Here is a 21,725-nt window from a genome sequence, read left to right as displayed (position 1 = left end):
TGAGTCAAGTCAATATCCTCAAAACTGTAATTTTCACTGTAATGACGGATTACGCTTGTCATAGCGCATTGCATTTTGTCGTGTGCGCTTAATAAAAGAAAACTGATTCTAATGCTGCTTATTTCTGAAGTCAAATACATCTGAACTAAAGCTCAGCGTACGCAAGACAAACTACGCTTTAATTTTACAATTGTCTGATGGGACTTTGCGATTTATTTGTTGTTACTTCCTTAATGATGCTGCAGTCAGAGGCACTGTTTTGCTAAATGTTGTGTAAAAAGTAAATTGTAGCACAGCAGATGTTGGTATTTGGATGGATGTCGGTGCAATGGGGGGACAGCAACAGTCATCTCTGTCAGCTGTCTTCAGACTCCACAGGCCTGCTGTGTGGTTACTTTGGTGTGTAAAAACAGCTCGTTTTGCAACTGGGAAGTTTGGCATTACATTTGGCACGGGGCCACGGAGCTGGGTGAACGCAAGTGTTTATCCAGCGATTTTCGCAAAATTGGTAACTTGGAGAAAATGTTTATTAAACTTCAGCACAAAGGGAGGGGGGAGTTCTGGCTGCATCTCTTTCTTCTGAAAAGGAATCGGCGCTTGTAATGCTGAGAATCTTTTTTCAATTATTTTGGCTTCCCCCACCCTGTCTGGCTTTGGCTGCTGTTTTTATCCTTTTAAGCCTTTTTGCAGCTTACTGTGTATAATTTCCTTTTTAAAGATTAAAACAAGCATACCTGATGAAATAAGAAGTATGTAGAGTGCAGTAGCTGCTCTTTTCCCCATCCTGTGTTTTGTCATGAACTAGGTGCAAAGAATTGAGGACTGCAAATGAAGCTACTTAATCATCCTCCTCCCCCTGACCCCTCCTTTCTGTAGAAATCCTACTGAAAGCGTGGAACGTGAGCCCTGAGCTGCAGAGCAGCTGATTTTTGTATGATAAATTACTGTAGGTTTTACCTTTTGGTTAACTAGAAGAATCCCCAACGGCCATCAAGAATTTTCCACAGAACTGCCGTCAATATTGGACACATTTCTGTATGAAAACAGCGATTTGGGCTGCATTTTTAATAATGGGGGCAGGGGAGAACAGTAGTTTTGCAAAGCAACAGCAGTTTTAATCAGGCTTTATACCTTAAATTGGGAACATTGTGATTTAAGGTTCATTGGGAAACTCTATCATAACAGAGACATTTAGCTTGGATTAATTTTTCTAATCCACTTCAATCTTTTATTGCCTTCTGATTAAATAATAAGATGCCTTTCTTGTTTGAGAAGGCTGCTATTTCTTTTGGAAAAGGGACGATGATTAAAGTAGGAAATTGGGATTCTCTGGCGAGGGGAGGAAAAGTATGCAGGGAAGAATATTTTCAGACTAATGATAGTGACCCAGTAATGGGCTGTGCTTAATTTTGTAGTTGAACTGTGTTTTTATTACCAAATATGACATCAGTACACTACTTGGGGGCCTTTTGTTCTTCTTTTTTTTCGTGGTGTTACCTGTAGCTTCCAAGCTCTGTGCCCAAGCATGGCTTTGTGTAGAAAACTATAATTTTCAAGAAGCTCTGTCCACTCCAAAAATCAATTTTGCGTTCAGTGGATAAATGAAAATTGCAGATTAACTACTGCAAGTGTGCTGTGGCTGCTGCTTGGAAACCTTTTTTGTCTCTTGGGTTGATAGTGACATTGTAATCCCGATCTTAATTTTTTATTTTCATTGTGGGGGGTGGGAAGGGGAGGAATAACTGCAATAAAACGTCAGTTTGGAAATAATCTGAATTTTACAGCATCCACGGCCAGGATGGTGGGCTGAGGCTACAGTAGCCACGTCTCAGCCCGTCCGTACACCCCTCTGCATCTGTGGCTTCTGTCCTCCTGCTTTCTTCCAGCTCCCTTCCCACCTTGCCGGCAACAGCAGGGTTTCCAGGGTGGCCTTGCTTGTCCAGGAACCCCTGGCAGCTGCCGCATGAGGTGATGGCATTGGGTCAGGGACTCGTGGAAGAAAATGCTTCATCCATGGCATGCACAAAGCATTGAACTGCAAAGTGGGGTTTGCACGCGGGCTTTGCTGTACACGTGCCTTGCTCTGCAGAAGTCCCCGAGGCATGAAAGTTGCCCCAGGTGACCTTCTTCAGGAATGCTACCCCAGGTGACCTGCAGGTTTTTGTTGTTGTTTTTAATGCAAGTTTTAAGCTTTATTTATTGCTCTTCGGTGGTGTTACTCTTAAAGTATGGGTATCTGACTCTCCTGGACAGCTGCTGTAGTTGCAAGTTCTCCTACAAACCTAAAAGGTAGCTGTAACCCAGCTAGGCGAGGGATGTGTCTTGGTGTTTGTTTGCCCTATTCTTTGGGGGTAAGAGTGGGAATATGAACTACAGAGAGTGGACTGTGTGTGGCCATGGGATGGGGCTTCTGGGATTCAGGTGGTCAAGGGGATGTGCAATGAGGAGCAGCCGCGTGGTGTCCTGTGCCTCGCAGATCAGGTGTGAAGGAAAAGTGGGGCTGATACAGCAGTCCTGCCCTTGGAAACCCCACTGGGCAAGTGCTAGGTTTGCCCATGGAAAGCAGTGTGAGCTTAGGGCTGGTGTGGTTGACGTTTGTTTTTCTTAGGGAATAGGAGCAGTTTTAAGAGGAGGCTCAAATTTTTGTGATGTGTTCCCAAAACAATAGGGCACTACAGGCTGGAAAACATCATACACACTATCACATCTCCTTTCTGCTTTTGTGTGGTGTATACCTTCTATTTTTCTGTTTTGATGCTTCTGCTTAATGTACAGTAGCTTTAATGTGCCAAGATGCTGTTGCAACATGAAAATTGATTCATGATAATGCTATCAAGGTAGGAGGGTCTTCATTCAGCTGCATCAGTTATCTTTCATTCCTCCTTCAGTAAGAAACAGGTTTTTGTGTAAATGGATGGAGTGCGTCTCTCCTGGAGCTTGGAGCTGTTAGGCAGAGGTATTATGAGCTTGTTGGAATAGATGGCTTTGGGGTTTAAAAAATTATAGTCATGCTTATGTTAATATGTTTTAGTAGTACGTATGTACATTTCAATATCAGAAGCAATGAACTACCGCTGAAATCCAGGAGGAATTTTTCTGGTTGATTATACTCAGACTCAATGTTTTTACTGTGCATTGTAAACTAAAATAACTTTAACAGTGTCGAAGGTGACAGAAATGTGCCTGCCGGAGCCTGTGACCCTGGTGCAGCAGCAGAGTGGGACTTACTCCACAGCGATGGCAAATCTCAGCCCAGGCACCGAGCTGGCCCTAGTGGATCTCTTCGGGACTGTTAGAAATACACACCGCTCAAGCGAAGCCTTGAAGGATAGCTGGGATGCCACGCTTCCAGCTGTACATTCAAGCTGCTGGCGCTTCCTATGGCTGTACCGAGTTTTGGGGTGCCTCGAAGCAACTCTTTTTTTCCCCTGCTGCCAGGCAGGCTGTCCCCTCTTTGCTCTTGCTCAGCAGAGAGGACCCTTGGCAAGGTTTCTTACTCCTGTGTTACTCGGTGGAGCTTAGCACCAGAGCTCGGATGAGTGTTTGCTCTCGTGTTACCCTTTGATGAAGTTGCTCTGGTAAATGTGCAGTATGCAGTGAAGTTACTTCGCAAAATTCCTCTGAATTGAGCCAGGCACTCCCGTTGCTTATCTGAAGGAGACTCTCATTGCTGCGTTCGGGGTAGTGACTCAATACAAGTTGTCTTAGAATACTAAATTTGGAGGAGAAACGAGGAGGTTGCCATGATAACAAACATTAGAACTCACTTTCTGGGAAGTGCTTGTAATTTTTCCTTTGACGGCCTTTAAATGGCTCAAGATAAATGAAACTTTTTTTTTTTTTTTTAGAACTAACTTGGTCTCACTGTGCTCTTCCAGGGTTTTGCAGGCTTGCTAGTAAGGAAGTGAAGAAGGGAAATCCAGATTAGCCCTGGCCATATAAACAGCTCCCCCTTTATTATATTGCTTATTTTTGCCATTGAAATATTTGCCTACCTTGGCTCTTACGCATCTTTCTATGAAATATTTACCCAGCAACTGTTCGTGTAAATATGTTTTAAATTCTGCATGGATTTTTTTTTTCTTGGCACTTTAAAGAAATATCCTGATGCACAACGTGGTCACACCATTACTGCCTGAGTTTTTATTGCGAGTGGCCTAAACCGACTCTGTGTATTTATTTATGCTGAGAATTAGGACTCAAAAACAGAAGCTAAGGGATAACAATAAGATGTGTTAATTTCTTACCCTCCATAAAATGCTTATTTATAAAAGTCCAAGTTCAGCAGTTTAGTTTTTACAAATAGAGCTGTTTTTTTTGTTTTGTTTTGTTTCAGACCGCCTCTGAAGTTGGTCCGTATTATCTGTTTTAGAAAAGCTGTTGTTTCCATAAATCTCTTCTAATGTCCTCTGGCTTTTTTCACCATTTCTTTACAATTCCCCGAGGTTTTGATCTGCTTTTGTAAATGACACAATGATCCAGTAATGTGAGCCTGGAAGAGCGAGCCGGGGACTCGCGAGCCCTCGCTGCGGCTGATCTGTGCGCGGCTGCGTCCTGCCTCTTCCCTCCCCTGTGCCCGTGTGCGCCCACCTCCAAGTTACCAGCTCGGCCTCCCGAACTTGGGGATTTTAACGGTGAGCCTCCGCTGAGTACTTCGCAGGTTTCATGTTCACAAAGCGTAAATGCGTCATACAATCGCTCTCACCTCAGCCTTCGTTTCTCCCAGCCTTTTTTAATGGGGCAGAGTTGGGGTTGTCCCCATTTGCACCATCCGTCAGTCTCTAGACAGGATTTTGCCGAAAAACAAAATGGGCTGTGTCACGTTCACGTAAGACATCTCTCCAGATAAGTGTAGGAATTGTTGCTAAGGATGCTTGTGCTAAGAGAGAAAATAATGGAATCGGCTCTCGGGTGATGTATAGAAAAGTTCTTCCTTATTCAAATGTACCAGGGTGTGGCGTGTTTGGTGGTTTTCTTTTTTTTTTTGTGTGCTTGGTGTTTTTAGTTGAGATCATAAAATCTTTGGAGGATTATATCACACCCTTTTATAAATACATCCCGCGTGTTTAAGAGCCTGATTTACAGAAATGCTGATCGTATTAACTTCACGTTGAGCTCAAGGAATAGTTGGAGGTACCTCCTTCCTCTAAGAGAAGATATTTAAAAAGTCGCAGAGGCTTATTTGCCTAAGTGCCTCGTTAGCTGCTTGTGCTATTTTCCATCAAGTGTCAAGGTAGAAATTACTTGGGGAGAAATAATTGTTCCAAACATGTTTAATTCAGCTCAGTGAATCTGACACATCCTCTGTCATTTTTATTTATTTATAAAAATGAGAGAGTTGGGCACCTATCAAAAGCAGAGGCATATGTGATGGCATTTTATGTTTGTTACAGGAGTCTTTTATTTTGTTACAATCCTGTAGGTGCTTGTGAGCAGAAGAGATGTCTCTAATTGTGTTGGACACCTCATGCTGCATTTAAGTCCTTTTGCTCCCACCATGAAGTAATGGAGATGAAATTCACTCTGAGATTTTCAGCATAGCTTAAGAAATCGCTTTATATCTTCCTGTAATTTATGAAGCTATCCTTAAAACTGCTGTTTTTAATGAAACTTCATTTACATCTTCTCCCACTGGAGACAGCTGTAGGTTAGGACTAGCCTGACTAAGCTGTGCCAAAGGTAGGAGTAAGGAGTTTTTTTACATGCTGATTAATTCTCTTTCACCCCTCTGGGAATATCTGGTATTGCTTAAATTGATTGCTGTAAGCAATATGGCAACATTTTTGACCTTCTAAACTGAAATTCAGCAGAAAAAAAAAAAGGTAAACGTCAGTGTTTCAGTTTTATATAACCATACAGTTGGAATACAGTGATAAAAAAAAATACAGAGGTGTCTTCTGTAGTAGTGTTGGCTGGTGATTTCAAACTCCAAACCCTTTGAAAGAGGTGAAATCAGAGACTGGGGTAGCTGTCCATCCCGTGTGAAAGTAGTGTTGGATGAGAATCTGGTTTCCTTTCCCCATAATCTGGCTTTTGATCTCTCCCATGGTCTAGCTTCGTGAATCAGAGCATCCCTTTCTCGACGGCGTGAAGTGTTTTACTTCTGAGCTGTTGTGTAACAAAAGGCAGAGGTGGCTTCGGATACACCTATTTTTCTGCCCGGTGCGTGCGTAGCTTTGTGGGAAGCGATAAGTCAACGCTGTTTGTTCTCTAAAGTTAATTTACAGATGTGCGGTGCCAGGTGAAGAGAGGCTGCAGCTTGCTGGCTCGGAAGGCGCTCGGGTCTGAAGACGGTGCGAAGATCTTCCTTTGTCAGGCTGAGCGTGAGCCCATTTAATCACTCCCCTTTGCCCCACCTCCAGCTTCCCTCTTGCTCCCCTCCCTCCCCAAATTCCCTGAAGATATGATAATTAAGCAGGTGCCGTATATCGGAGCTTTGTGCGAGCGTGAGAAACGGCCGCCGGTTCAGAATAGCAGGAGCCACGCCGGAGGAGGAGGAGGAGGAGGAGGAGGAGGCGGCGGCGGCGGCATTTCTCCGTAACCTGTTGGCAGAGGCGTCAATCGCCGTCGCGCCTGCACCGAGCTGCCATCCATCCAGCTGCACGGCAAGCGGGTCGCCATAAAGCCGGGGAGAGGATTTGCCGGGCCCTGAATTAGCTCCTTGTGCCGCCGGGGTCCCCGCCAGGGCGCTGAAAGGCGCGGAGCGGGGCGGCTGCAGACGGGCTGCTGACTCAGGCTTGACCTCCCCATTGGGGAGCACCCGGGGCTGCAGTCTGAGCCGCCTCATTGAGATGCAGGGCACGGGCGGCGCGTCCGCAGCTGTACGCTGGAGGCAAGGGCTGAGAACGCATCCAGAGTGACCAAAAAAAGAAATAATCAAAGAACTGGCCCCCTTCTGTACTCCTCTGAATAGGCAGACAGACCAGAGGTCCTCTGCTCTCCGCAAGCGTGTCGGGAAAGATATTAGCATGCCCTGCTTTTTTTTTTTTTTTTTCCTTTTTCCTTTCCCCAAGCTACCTAAAACCTGGCACTGTTTCTAAATCTCTTGTTTTGACAGTTTGGGGAGGGAAAGGAAGAGTGCTGCACCAGCCTGGGAGATGTCTGTGCAGCTATTTAAAAAAATAATAAAAAATCAAACTCAGATTTTTCATTTGGGTCACCCTAGCCGTGCTTAATTGTTTAGTACCAAGTATTTATAGTCCAGAATTAGCTCTCTGTGCTTGGAAAGGGCGTCATTCCCTTTCACTTTCTTCTGAGTGCTTTAGAAATGCAAAGGAGAATTTCAAGCCCTGCTTTTTTTTTTTTTCCTTCTGTTTTTCAAACCTGCTTTGGTTTGTAAGGGAGTGGGCACTTATTTACTCGACCAGCAGAAACTAACTGCAAGTCCACGCTCCGCTCTCCAGACGCGCCAGCGCGCATGAGATGGCAGCTTCCGAAAGCTTCGCGTCTTGAAGGAAGCTGGCATCTGTTTCGCCGAAGCCTTATTAGGCAGACAGGATGCAGACCACTTTTCGCTGCCATTGAAGTTTTAGAAATGAGTCACTCTGCCTTTGACCAGTGGCACATTAGCGCTGCAGTTGGCATAACTTCGGTGTCTCGCTCGGATGGCTGAGTGCCGCACAATCGAGGCACGGAGCGTGTCCTCGGAGCGTGTGGGAACGTACCGGAGGCTTGCATAACTTAAGCGCTGTAATATTTTGAGTGCTAACTTTAATTGTAATTAACGATGCCGCTTCTGATGCTCAAAGCAGAAAGCATAACGCGTTATTTACCCATAGATTTGCGGTAGCCGACGGAGCGCGTTTAATATAACCGAGACCTCATTTTCGCTCCGCGCTGCTGGGCTTGTTCTGGTGACTTTGGGGCATAGGGAAGTTAACAGTTGGTCCAGCACTCCTGTAAGTATCAGGGATATCATTGGATGCTGACTCGGTTAACCTAATGATTTTTTTTTTTTAAACCATCGGTATGCATGAGTTGATTAAAAAAATAAGCAGAGTCGTCTTAAATATAGTCTGTTCTGAATTAAAGGGTGTGGTGCTGGCTTTGAATGAGCTTGATGCAGCAACAAGCATGCAGCAGTTGGTAAATAAAGATGGATTTTCTTTTGTTCTGCTGGTGCTTGCTGCTCATTATTCTCCACTTACCCCGTAAGCTTCCCAGGGAGTGGCAGCTGTTTCTGATGTTAGACACTCTATCAGTGGTAGACAGCTCCAGATTCGGTGAGATACTGTTGGGGAGAGGAGAGGAAAATAACCTAACCCCGCAGTATTGTAAATCCTCGGTAGAATTAACTTTTCATGAACCAGAAGAGTTTTGTGCTTAACTTTCCAAAATATGCAGGCATAAGGGTGCTCTGCAGTGTGTGTTACTGTGGAGAGTTTTTTTTGGCATGAGATGGATTTACATTCTAAGTGTGTATTAAGTATTTTAATGTGCAGTGTGTGGGGGCAGACACAAAGCAATAAAGCGAAATCGGTCTGTAGCAATCTTCGTGTGTATTTGCAGCTATGTACAGTTTGGGAATCTTTGCAACTTGAAAATTGCTTTGAGTAAACAGAATGGTACATAAAGATTTTAAATAATAAAGGCAGCAAGTTATAGAGGAGTCTATTTGATTTCAGGATTTTATATGGAGGATTTATAACCCATGCTTTTGCTCTTCTGTCTGCAGTGTTAGCGTTCTGTTACTGAAAACAAAGAAGGCTCTGCCAGGGCATTACACAAGCAATGAATCACAGAGGAAAAAATGTTTTGCTTTGTAAATTGTTCACTTTTCCATGGTGGATCGTTATTATTATTATTATTTTAAGTGTTGTCTAATAGCATCTGCCACACATGCTCGCGTTTACTGTACTTTGTACATTTCTTCTAGAAAGACTACGTAACTAATAGTATCGGTGACTTCAAGCAACTTCTTGCTTATGGTCCTTAAAAACAAAGCCTCAACAGGAACAAAAATCACAGGGCAAGAATTGAAACAGTTCAGTTCACTCTTCAGGCATGACAGCTTATTGAGTATATCAGAGGAAGGAAAAGGTGTTAACGTTTTTCAATCAGCTTTGCCACAGCAGTTGCACGCAATTATTTTTGTCTGTATCGACAAACTTGTTTTGTGCTTAAAATGCTTGTAATGGCTACCACAAACAACTTGATCCTTCTCACAGGTTCCAGATAGTTTATAGTGTTTATAATGTTTTAGGTAATCGTAGGAATGTAATCCAGTTTCTTAGGAATATACACTTCATACTTCTTCTGGATGACTTCTTGGTGAGTCTGCGTTTCAGAACTTCTGGAGAAGAATGAGAGTTTGCTCAGGCTTGAATAAAAGACTAGGCTTACAGATAACCAACCTGACTGCGATATCGCAAACAAGGCAGTGTCGTGCCACTTTGCTGCAAGATGCAGAAGCATAACCTCAGTGTTATATAATAAAATGTATGCTGCAGATGCTGCAGTGTGCCTCACACTGTCCTTGGCAAGAGCAATAATCAATAACGGGTAAGCTTGCCATGTTACCAGACTCATAAAGCTCCAAACATGGAAAAGGAAGTTTAAAACTCTGTTACTTATTTGCAGATTAAAAAGGTGGATCAGGAACCAGAACCAGCTAAAGTAAGTGAAGGTCTGAGTAGAGTGATCCTTGTAAAATGGTAACGAAATCACTGGTCTCGCATGCAGAAGGAGCGAGTGCTAAATGATAGCTAGTGAAGAGAAGAGCGAGTGCGGAGGATGATGCAGTGTGCGTGCATATGTATTCCGTGTGTGTGTGTATGGAATGAACCATTTCAAGGACTATGTGATTAATTCTGTTAGATGATGTATTTTTCAACACAAACAGATCAGTGGAATAAAGCTGCAAGAGAGTATAAGAGCCAAAGAAAAGCCTCTAATAAAACATAAAATAGGATGAGGGAGAAGAGGAGCGAGGAGCCCCTTGTGACAGTGGGGTGTTGTTTTGTTTAAAATTATGCATGCTTCACTGAAAATGGTCAGATATTTCCAGAGTATCTGAAAAAAAAATCTCCTCTGTAAATACTGATTGGGAAGATGTAGCATAGATGAGGCGAGACTCTCCAACTTGCCCCTCTTCAGTTGTTTCCATCCAATATTTAGTCATAAATGCAGGTATGAGAAGGGAAAGGAAGCTGGTTCCTAGCTCTGCTGGGTTGGTTTAGTGCGAGAGAAGAAAATGCCAACGCATCGGGTATGTGGCAGTGTGTTCCAAACCGGCGATAGTCCCGACAGCTGCCTACCTGGCAAACCTCCCCGGTAAGCGCCGGGCTGAGCACGCTGTGGGTTTTCTTATCCCTGTAGTTACATCTGTGGTGTAATAGTAATGAGATTGGAGTAATCTCCCTGATCTGGGCTGAGTTGGACTGATAATTTAAATGTGAAAGGCTTCATAATCTTCTGCTGATCCCAGAAAGTTTTCAGCTTTTAATTAAGGTCAGAATTATGAAGACGACAACAAAACCTTCTACATTTACTGCCTTGCCTATAAATGCCGTGACATGCTATAGGTGAGTCCTTCTGAAATTCCTGAAGTGACGGTGACATTTCTGTCAAGCTCTTCTAGGTCAGCATAACACTTGCAGCTGCAACAGGCATCTTTAGAAGAAAGGCTGTGTGGGTTTGGGCTCGTTGCTTTTATTCTCGTCTTCCTCGCCTGTGTCATTGCACTGCTCTGTTTTATCAGAGCAAATGGATGTTATTTGGAGGGTAACTCGGTAACTCTTAGCTTCTTGCTTTAGAGTAGAAAGTTAAAAGCCCAGCAATGGGCTAGGCAGACGGAAGCAATAGCCGGGGGTGTGTGCCGTGGATGCTGGGGCTGTGCGTGACCCTGCGTGCTGCAGACACAAGTGTGAGGCTGAAGGGAGAAGTTGCACAGCTGGCACGAAACGGGTTGAAACTGCGCCCCAGAAGGAGGGGAGGTCTGCGGGGAGAGGAGCAGCTGCAGGGGAGTTCCCGGGGCAGCGCACACGGCACCCGGAGAGAAATTACCTGCGGAGGGAGGAACGCGAGCAGCGGGAAAAGGAGGTGTGAGCGGGGCTTGGGAGAAGGGGACGAGCAGCAGAAGGTTGCTGTGGCCAGCAAACCTCGGGAGCCTTTTCTTCTCCCCGCTCTTGGCAGCCATTTGAAAGGCTGGCGGCAGGTGAGGCAGTGGGCGCTGGGCACCAGCCCTCCCAGCGCAGTCCCGTGCGGTGTTCAGACCTGCTCCTGCTGCAGACCTGAAAGACGCTTGGTTTCTAGCCTGCTCCCACGTCCTCTTCCCGATGTTGATCAAACAAACAAGCAACAAACCACGCTGGAGGGAGGAGGGTGTAGCTGCTGCCCAGCTATGGGTGGTTTCTGCAGTGGACACCTCTCTTTAAATCAGTTGTTGGTGGGGATGGGTGAAGTTGAAGTGTGGCCGGTGCCCTGATTTGGGCAGCGTCTTGAGTGTGAAATGCAGCTGGTGCCCTGATTTGAGCAGCACCTCGAGCGAGGCTTCTTTTATTCAGCCAAATAGAAACGTCACTGCAGGACCTAGGGAGCTGGAGATCACCAGAAAAGGGAAGCTGAGGCACATTGACAAAGTCACCCAGAAGTGAGACAGGTAGAACCCCAGTCTTCCATCCCTGAAGCCCAGTCGAGTAACTCCAATAAGCGTAACTGAAGTTTCTATCAACTTTTTTTTTCTTGTACTGCTGGAGATTTAGAGCATGGCTGCAATAGCCACGCGCCCGGTACCTGCGCTGCGCTACTCAGATGAGCAGTAGCGTGGTGCGATCAAGGGATGTGTTCTCTGAAAAAGCAAGGTGGAGGATATTTCTGAATAGATGTTTGTTTTCTTCTTCGTGGTGGCTATACATCATCCCGTGTTTTCCCCCTTCATATTGTGATATATCGTCTCATGTTTCATGCTTGAGATGTTGTGAGAGGAGTGAGTGATGTTATGTAACTTAAGCAGAGAATTATCTTTTTATGTTCGCAAAGTGACTGTTGGTTTGATAAAGCAGTTGACTAATTAGTAAATTACCCATTGTTTAAAATACTTGCGCTGCAAAATGTAAATGAAAAAAATTTCTCCACTTGTCAGTATGAAAAATGACAATAGCAAAAATAATACATAGGACATCTGCTCTGATTTTTTTAAAATTTAAAATGCATTTAAGGCAGATGTTGCAGAATTTGAATGGAAAGAGGAATAGATAGAAGAACAAAACATAGCTGTTTACCTTTTATGAAGTCCCATTCTTATGGTTAGCATCGCTAACAATGTCTGACTCAGTGCCTGTGTTTTTCCACTGTTTGTATCAGAATGAACTGAATGTTCTTAAAGCTGCTGCTATGTCAGGAGTTAGTTTCAATATTAAAAATGCATATATTGGCGAGTCAGTGTTTTGGGGTGTTTTCTGATGATCTCTCCCTTTTCCCATTCTTTTTCCAGGAGAATACATAAAAACATGGAGGCCGCGGTACTTTCTTTTGAAGAACGATGGCACGTTCATTGGCTACAAGGAGCGGCCGCAGGATGTTGACCAGCGGGAATCACCTTTAAATAACTTCTCGGTAGCTCGTAAGTGCTTTTTACATGCTCCCTCATCCAGTTGGGGGGTTGGTGTCTTCTTGCAGTCACTGGGAGTCTGCATCGGTAACGTTCAAGTCTGCCCAGACTAATATATCTAAACACTAAATGTGTTTCAGATAAAAACAAAACAAAAACAACAGCAACAAAAAAACACATTTCTTAGTAATGAATATGATCTGTGGGTTTGTTGCTCTGCTTTTTTTCAGTTTTCTGCTAATGTACTCTCTCTGGTTATGGAATCAAACAGGTTTATTGGTTAATGGTTTGTATGTCTGATATTCAGCGAGTTGCTTGAAAGTGAAAATTAACCCGAGTGAGTGGTACTTGGCAGGCAGGCACAGCCGAAGTATTTCATCCTATGTTCTGCCACCAGGTCTGGGTGCATGTGGCATTAACATAGATCAAAGTTACTTGATTGTTAGCATAAGAGAACATGGAATAAGCACTGGTTTTAATAAAACCTACTCAGTTTTTCTTAATCTTGAAAACAAAACCATATTTCTTTTATTAGAGCCAACAAAAGGGTTTGGAAATAATAACATCTCCTAACCTCTGCACTCTGTCCTATGCAAACATTTCCGAATTTGCTCAGGTGCCACAGCACAGGATGTGATAGAAGAACCTGAGGATAATTTCCTTTTCTTACTAGTGTTTTTAACCTTTCTGTGTATACTTCCAGCTTTTATTTTCTCCTGTTCTTAATCTTTCCTGTCTCATGATCTGCCTGTGTCTCGTTCCACCACTTAAAAATAGATCATTGTGGCACCTGTTATTAACAGTGATCTGTTTCTGATGACTAGTGGAAGTGAAGTTGGGCAGAGGGAAGGGTAGAGGGCTTTCCATTTTTGTCACACGTTAGCTTGAAATGCACGGGGTTCATCTTCGTGGATGACCTTTCAGAAGATTTATTTTAGAACACCTTGGACATGGGAGAGGGCCAGACAGGGCTAGGAATTAATGTAAATGTTCATTTTTCCCCGGTAGCGACACATATCTGTTCTGACTGATGATGGGAAAAAATCATGGGCATGCTGTTGCCTGGTGCTTCAGTGCAGAATGCCAGCAGTGCTTTGGGGATTTTTGTCTCATTTAGAGAGTTGCCTTATATTGTCTGCTCAGTAATGACACGGTACTTTACTCCTTAGACTGGTATCTCCTTATGGATCAAGAAGGTAAAGAAAGGCAGCAGAATGCTATTAATTCATACATTAATTCGGCACTTGGTCTGTAGCCAGAGGCTTTTAACAAACGCACTTTTTTGCAGGACACTTCCATTCTGTTGCTGCTCTGTTTCTTCCGATAATCATTCACTGCAGCTCACTGCTAAGGAATAAAAAAGGATGCGTCGGTTGCCTTCTCTATGTCCAAGTTGCTTTCAGAAAGAGTTAACTTAAATTGGTTTTCACAACAGGGATATGTTGCTTTTTTTGGCAAATTGAGCCTGTCAGTCTTGGCATTTATATATAAACACGTTTGTTTCCATGGTATCAGAGCATTGTCAAAAAAGACGAGACACATGCCAATGCAATCAGGTGTAGCCCCCGTAAGGGGGGGCGTGGGGAGGGTGGGAGGTGGAGGGGTGCTCTTAGCAGTGCTTCTTATCTGGTGAGCCAGCAGCAGGTTGGGAAGCCTCGATGCTTGTGGGGAAGGCCTCCTTGCTAGAAGTCAGTCTTGTGGTTTTGCCCTCACTGAAGCAGCTGTTGCCTCACCAGGATTTAATTCTTCGTATAGGCACTGGCACGCAGCGCTGGTAGCATCCGATGCGCTGCGGTTCCCTCCTAGGTACCCGCCACGCTTGTATCACTTGGGTTTGTTTTGCAGCACGGCTTTTCCCTTTGAACCTGCTTGCCTCGTACTTTCATTTGAGTTAACTTGTCGGGTTAGCACGAGAGGAGTGAGCTCTGGAGGAGCGCTCAGGCCAGAGCAGCATCGCACTGTTCGCACTGTAGAAGGCTCTGCTAGTGAAAGTGGGAGGGGATTTAGCTTAAATGCTTTGTGAAAAATCTTCCTTTTCCTTTTTTTTTTTTTCAAGTGACCATGATAGCCCTGACTTTTTTGTTAATTAGTGAACTAGATTTTTTTTTTTAATGAGATGGCAGGCTGTCTCTGTCAGTCTGTTCTTTGGAAGTGGTTCCATGTTTCTGATTAAAATTTTTACCCTCTTATGCTGTAAAATAATGTAGGCTTTCTCTAGCTTTGCAAGTAAAAGTTTATTTCTTTTTTTTTTTCCCCCATTACTAGGGGACTCTCTTCACTTGCAATGTAAAATTCATATTAAGTGAGATGCTATCCGTGAGAGGTAGGGAATATTCAATGCAGGAGAAAACAATGAAGGACAGTAACATTAGCTAATGATGCTCTGTCTTTTCCCTTAACAGGTATGGAAAAAAGTAGTAGCAATAAATACAGAATGTGCTTTCCTTTTATAGGATTTTTTTCATGTGTTTGACAATCATTTAGTAGTCTCTTCTTTGTCTTAAGCCCTATCCTTTCAATCTGAGAGGGTTTTGATCATATGTCTTTGAAAACCTGTTTATAGGACCCCCGTGGTAAAGAGAGACTCTTACTTTTTAATTCTTTTTTCTCCACCTAATTTCCAGTTTAAAATAGCCATGTATATATGGTTATAGTTCAGTGATACGTTTAAGGAGTTTATTTTCCCTGGAAGTTACCTATTGGTGATTTTTTTCAAACTTCTCAAAGATGGTGCCTAGCATTTAACTGTGATTTTTTTGAGTCGTATTTGTGTTCGTGTTCCTTACTCCACCACTACTGAGGCAGAAGGAACAAAAAGCCTGTACCTAACTAGTTAGTTATGCTCCAGAGTCACCAGCAGATAAATAACCGATAGAGCCTGTGCTGTAAATCTCTTGGATAAGTAGCCTTCATACTGATTGTAATCTCAGATTATCGTGTATGTCTGCCCATTAGGTTATAAGCCCTTAAAACCATATAGCTGAGAAGAGCAGTATATAGCAAAAAACAACACGGAGAGAGTGGCTGTTCCTGTTAGAAAGAAAGGATTATTCCTCTGGCTGTCCAAAAGGAGGGCGGACTGCGCTGGTTCTGTTGTACAGCCGAAAATGTAATCGCTCAACAAGGAGCCCTCCTTTTGGGACAGGGCTGCGTGTCTGTAGTCAGGCGTTTATCGCAGGGCACAGGACGACCAGATCAGCGGGCAGATTTTCTGTCTGCTGTTATTCAGGCTGCCCTAGTCTGGGTCTCTAACTCAGGGCTCCCAGGTCCTCACTTTTGCCATGCTGAGCTGTCTGGGAGGTAATCTCTTCGGTGGTGCCTGCAGAAAGGGAGCACCTCAACATGGTATTCCTGCTCCACTTTCCAAAGTTTTATTTAGTCATCCTTTTTTTTTTCCTGGATTGGCCTTTTCTTCCTTTTCATCTCCTTCTTTAAGGAAACCAAAGCAGGAATGGGAAGGATTCTTGACATTATTGGTTTAAAGTGTGATGTCATTATATAGGGAGCAGAGTTTGACACTTTCATCACAAGTAATCTGCCTTTTAGCTTAAGTGCTGGGGAAGCAAATATTGTGACATTTTAGAAAGTCACTGGGATAATACTAAGTGTCTTTCAAATACAAAATGGTAATTTACATTTGAATGCCTTGGTGTCTATTCCCGTTAGGAACAATTTCTCTGTCCTACTTTAAAAGACCAAACGCCAGGAAAGAATCAAGAGGTTCTTTAGAGCAATTTAAATCATTTTTAACAGGCTGCTGTTTATAGTACTTACTGTGTTGCAAAAGGAGAATACATATGTTGGCCTGTTTGACAGGAAAAACTGTCTTCAAAGTGGGTAAGTGACCATCAGCCTGTATCTGACATGTGTTTTTATGCCCCAAACGATACCCCCAAACGTGCCATGAATCAGACTTAATGTAATGCCAGGTCTGTTGTTGCACCCTGCTGTAGTGGTGCGTGTTGCTGTACGTGATGGTAAGAGACAAGTTTGGTGGTGCATTAACTTTCCAGCTACAGGAAAGAGTTCAGAGTCAGTTGTAAAAGAAGAAACCCCCTGCTTCTTTGTTTCATTGCTAAAAGCTGGTTCTCCCCATGTACAACAATGTGGTAGCTTCAAACTTCTGAAACCTGAGTGGTACAGCACTTTGGTAAGGCAAGTCAAAAATAAAGCCTTCTGTATTTCTTCATATGTGCTGTTATGATTGAGCAGGGTAATTAGACAGCATATTGTTCACTAAACAAAACACTTCTATGTGACATACTTGAATTATAGTGGTTATTAACTGACAAATCTCTATTATTCGTCTTGCTGTATGCCTTAAAGATTGCTGGATCAGCAAGCTTAACAAATATCGATGGACAGTGCTGATTTAGGGGAAAAGCGGTGATATTTATTTGGTCCCCTTCCGTGACAGAAAATGCCTCCTGTGGTTTATTTTGCTGAAATTAAATGGTTAAAGTTTGGAGCTCGTGATTGGTTCAAATATCTCTACTGCTACTTCAGAGTATTTATTCTGAGGTACGAAATGTGCAGCTAGAGGCTGCTTTAAAAAAGTAAACAAAACCTCTCTGTTTATTTCTTCGTAGTGTTGCACTGCTGGATAAGTAAAGGGGAACAGTTCTGGGGTTGCAGAAGATTAGGAATAGCCTCATTTTCTTCTGTATGTGAGTCTTCAGCCACATTCAGTATCTGTTGTGGCTGCATTGTGCGGGTTCACAGAGGACAACCCCAGCCGTAATCCAATTGTGTTAGGCAGGCAGGCAAAAGTGGGAGATATAACATAAAAAAAATGAAGAGCAGCTAGGCTAAGGTGGCAGGTCTCGAAGCAGGAATGAGATCTCTTGAGTTAAATTTCTCAGAAGTGGGCTTACTGGTGTGTGCCAGCTCCTGCAGTTGTGCTCAGCATTAATTGCCGTTCTGCAAAGGAGGATGGAGGCTGCTGGGATGCAGCGCTGCGAAGGCACGGCCGCCTCGAATTGTGGAGGTTCTTTAATCTCGGTGAATAAAGGAGTGCCGTTTATCACACTAAAACCTTTTCATGACTCATTAATAAACTTTCTCTTATCTAATTGCGGTGCTTTAGTAGGATGCGGTGTAACCTCAGTGTGCTATTAAAGAAAAATTAGATTTTCTTGTCATGAAAAATGCAAAGTTACTCATTGTAAAGCTTGTAACTCCAGCAGCAAATGAGGCATGAAATATATTGCCAAAAATACAGCACCCAAAAACACCGGCAGTAAATATTTTATCTTGGTGCTAATTTAAGAGCTTGAATTTAAAACTGAGCACTCTACATTTTCACAATAGTAAAATAAACCTCACGATACCAGTGTAGCCTTACTAATGCGGGCTGTTGTTCCAGAGAGATTCTGTCCTTGACTGCATATTGCTAAAGGTGGAGCATGCTCGTAGCTCTAGGAGCAAGCAGGAATTTCTCCTTGTCTTTGTAGTGCCTCTTTCTTTGGTTGGAAGTTGATTTGGAACCTGAAGGCCAAATAACGGTGAACTTCTGGGTTCAGTAGCTGCAAGGAAGAGAGTTTAATGGAAGAATGGTTCTCCCTCCTTTTTTTTTTCCCTCCTCCACTCACTATTTTGAGTTTGCTTTAGCAGGAGCTGTTTAATTAGCATTGGAGTTTCTATTACTATATTTTTGGGAAATGTGATGGTTTGGCTCCTGTTATCACTTCATTGACTTCAGGGTGTTGTTTTGGTTGCTCTATAGCTAACGTACCCTTTATCGGGTGCGTGGTTCAGGCCAAGATTTGAAGGATAGTTGCTCATCTTACCCTGTGAAGCTTAAAACAGTAGGTGTGATATTTTTTTCCTAAAAACAAAATTCATGCTCTCCTCTTGAGAGTATTTTTTTTATGAAGAAGGTGGTATTTTTGAATGTGGCCACGTCTCCATGGAGTTTTTAGGTGGTGTTTACTGGCAGGGCTGTGGACTGTTGGCTGCGTGTCCATCTGGCATCCGAGTGGCAGCTGTCCCGGCGGGGTTTGGGATGGGGTCTTTTCTGGGGTGTGCCTCTGCAGTTTGATGTTCCCTCTAGTGTTTGAGGGCTGGAAATGCTTTCCGCCAGAGTCTAATCTTCGTCAGGTCCCTGAAAAATGACCAAAGGCGCTCTCCAGCAACTACTTGAGAGCTGAGGATGGGATTTTATGACAGGAAAGTCAAAGGGAGGGATCGTAGAGGCTTGGCTTTAATTTCAGTGGCTGTAATTGCCGCAGTATCAGCTGACTTTGCCCATGTGTTCTGCTCTGGGTGACCTTTGGAGCATCGGACCTGAGCCTGAATGGCTTCTGTATCATCCCATCACATTTCTACTTACCTCTCTGGCCGACCGAACGTGGACCCTTCCTAAGCAGAATTTGATTTCGGTGCTGCTTAGATGACTATCTCTTAAGCTATTTATTGGTTTCATCAGCACAGTAAATTGTTTCACGTCGTCTAAAGAAGTACTTACAGAGATTTCTATGGCTGATTAATTGCAACAGTTTGCTAGATAAGAATAAAGACAAATGATTATTTAAACCTGCTTATGTATCATGACTCTTTCTTCCTTGATTGTGGTAGAGTGCCAGCTGATGAAGACAGAACGACCTAAACCAAACACATTTATCATTAGATGCCTCCAGTGGACCACAGTAATTGAAAGAACATTTCATGTGGAGACTCCAGAGGAGCGGTATGTTTCATTCATATTTAATACATAAACTACTCGCAAAAGCAGATGCAAGTGTTCAGCATTAATAGCAAGCCCTTTGCTCAAGCTCTTACTTACCAGGTGATGTATGTCTAGACTGAAAAGTGACAAATAATTTTTGAGTGTCCCAGTTTTAGTGCATGTTCCAGTAAAAAAAGGTACCTTAAAGGGAGGTTGACTTCTCAGGGAGTGGATTTTGAGCGGTATCTGTAAATGAAATGTTGTTGGTTTGGGTATCCAAAAAGCACAGGTGCGTGTCTGTACCAGCACACGGGTAGTTATTTCTGGAAAGTTAGGCTTCATTTCTCACTGGAAATTTTCTGCTATGTGAAATAAAGGGTTTCTGACCTGGGAGTTTCTGGAAGGATGAGCACAAGTGAAAGAGATTCAGGCAAAATTGAGTTGTATCAAAATGCTGACCTTTTATAGTCTTTTTAGACACCTTGTTTTTAAAGGAAAAAAGTCAGTAGTATCACTGCTGATTGCTAATGTTTTATGCAAATTAGATAATAAAGGTGATAGTTATCTGCTGCAGGTGCAGATTTCTGTTTCAGCTGTTAGGAAGCAAAGCTGAGAGCACGCATCCTGTGCTCTCATCATTGGAGAATTGATCTTTTACCTCCTGAGAGAAGAGTTTTCCAGCACAGCTACTCTACAACTACAGCGTATTTAAATATTTACTTGCTCTTCAGGAACTGAACTTAAATTATTCCAGTATCATTGCCCTAGGGGAAGGGGTATTTTAAAACCCTGGTCCTCCCTATGTATGATACTGGCATGTGTTTGTTTTTAAGATCAGCAAATTCTACTTAATATTCTTTGCTTTTTTCCATTATAGCCTGTATGTGCACTGAGTTAGATGGTTCCTATTTATTGCTTTTGATTCTATTACAGTGTTCAGAAGCGGGTGAAATCAAATTAAAGCAAAGAAAAATAAACTGGTCCTTGTTTCCTTTAGTAGCTTTGCAGTCAGTGACCCTAAAATGAGTGAATAACAGTTTCCACTTGGGGGAGGATTGTGTTTTTGTCTTGTTTTGTTCCCTCCTAGCCAATTAAGTCAGCTTTGTGACGCTTCAGGGCTTGGAGCGTTAGTCACCTCTGTTTTACACACTTGAGATGTAAAAGCTGAGGGTGAAATTCTGGTATCCCAGAAATCAGAGATCTGTGTACTTCAGGAGGGCCATGATCTCAACCAAGTCAGCAATAAATCTTGAAACAGATGTGGAGGTAGCCTTTGGCTTTCTGTAATGGTTTTGAATAATAAAACTGACTAGTAAATAAACGAATGTGCTTGTGATGTTGAATGAAAGAAGTTTCTGCTAGAAGCACGGGAGAACATTTGGAAACTATTCCTACCTTTAGCATTACCTTGCTGTCCCAAGACAGAGCTGGATAGCGTATGAAGACCAGCCTTTTGAAGCAGATGGTACAGGTGAATGTTAGCTGAAGAAAGTGAATAGGCGATTTGTTTTTTTCTTAACCCCCAAATGGTAATTCAGCTGTCTTTCTCCTCTTTTGGAGATAATATGGAGCTAATCTTCCTTAGATATCTTCTGTATCTGTAATATAGAAATGAATACTGCTTCAGTTGGGCATAATCCAAAATAAAAACTGCACAGGACATAAAAGACCTTATGTGTAGTTGGTGTAGCTTTTATTAGAATACTGTGTCAGGTATTTTTTCCCATGGACTTTGCTTCCTTGGTGGAATGTTTCTCTATTTTGCACCCAACACAAACTGCAATTCAGATGTTCAGATATGATTTTATTTTCTTAAGCTGATGCTTCACTGTATAATTTCAAAGTACCAGTGAAAAGTTTGATGCTGATCAGGATGGCGTGGCTTCTTCAGTATGTTGCAGATTGTGCGTGGAGTTGTTCAGCTTTGGCTGCTTGTGTTCCTGCTGTAGTTGCAGAGTATTTTACAGACTGTAAAATGCAGTAAATCCACATTTGTTCAGCCCCTGTATGCCTTAAAACTCTTCCCCAAAACCTGTAAGACATGGAGTTGCATGTTTTGTGTTCAATAAATTAGCAGTGAAATAAGATGAAGGCCGAGAACTGTCACTTCAGTAGTTTCCAAAGGTGTGAAATTTCCCCAAATTCAGTGGAGTGGAAGGGGTCTGCTGTTCTGGTAAGCTTTACACAAGAACTGCTGCAGCTCTGGCAGCATCTCTGCAAGAGATGAATTACCTAAGTATCCCAGGCTTTAAAAACTTGTCCTAGGGCATTTCTTGCCATTAAAATTTGGGATATGAGTGTGAAGAGGTGGCGTAGTGCCCCCAGCAGTTAGATATATGTGTTTCCAGTGCACCATAGGAATGGAAAAACTGTGTTTAATTGCTTTGTGCTGCATGGGAGCCGTTTGCTTTTTGGTCTTGGCGAGTCTGCATTTGTTATGTAAATCTCTGTATCACTAGGTCACATCGTGACCTGATGACTGACTGGGTATTAGAAATTGCTGAAGAG

The 21,725-nt window shown here is 43.0% G+C and overlaps 1 protein-coding gene across 3 annotated transcripts in view; it reads left to right on the top strand.

The window, feature by feature from the left end:
* AKT1 (AKT serine/threonine kinase 1) overlaps positions 1-21,725 on the top strand; it is a 72,584-nt gene that overhangs the window by 25,061 nt on the left and 25,798 nt on the right. For all 3 annotated transcript variants that reach the window (XM_035551088.2, XM_035551090.2, XM_035551091.2), the window contains 2 exons: positions 12,434-12,562; positions 19,127-19,238. In XM_035551088.2, the coding sequence (XP_035406981.1) occupies positions 12,434-12,562; positions 19,127-19,238 (241 nt within the window). The remainder of the gene's footprint in view (positions 1-12,433; positions 12,563-19,126; positions 19,239-21,725) is intronic.

The sequence above is a fragment of the Cygnus atratus genome, chromosome 5 (assembly GCF_013377495.2).
Source record: "Cygnus atratus isolate AKBS03 ecotype Queensland, Australia chromosome 5, CAtr_DNAZoo_HiC_assembly, whole genome shotgun sequence".
Taxonomy (NCBI): domain Eukaryota; kingdom Metazoa; phylum Chordata; class Aves; order Anseriformes; family Anatidae; genus Cygnus; species Cygnus atratus.
Note: the sequence above shows the minus strand (reverse complement) of the source record. Positions and strands in the feature narration are given on the sequence as shown.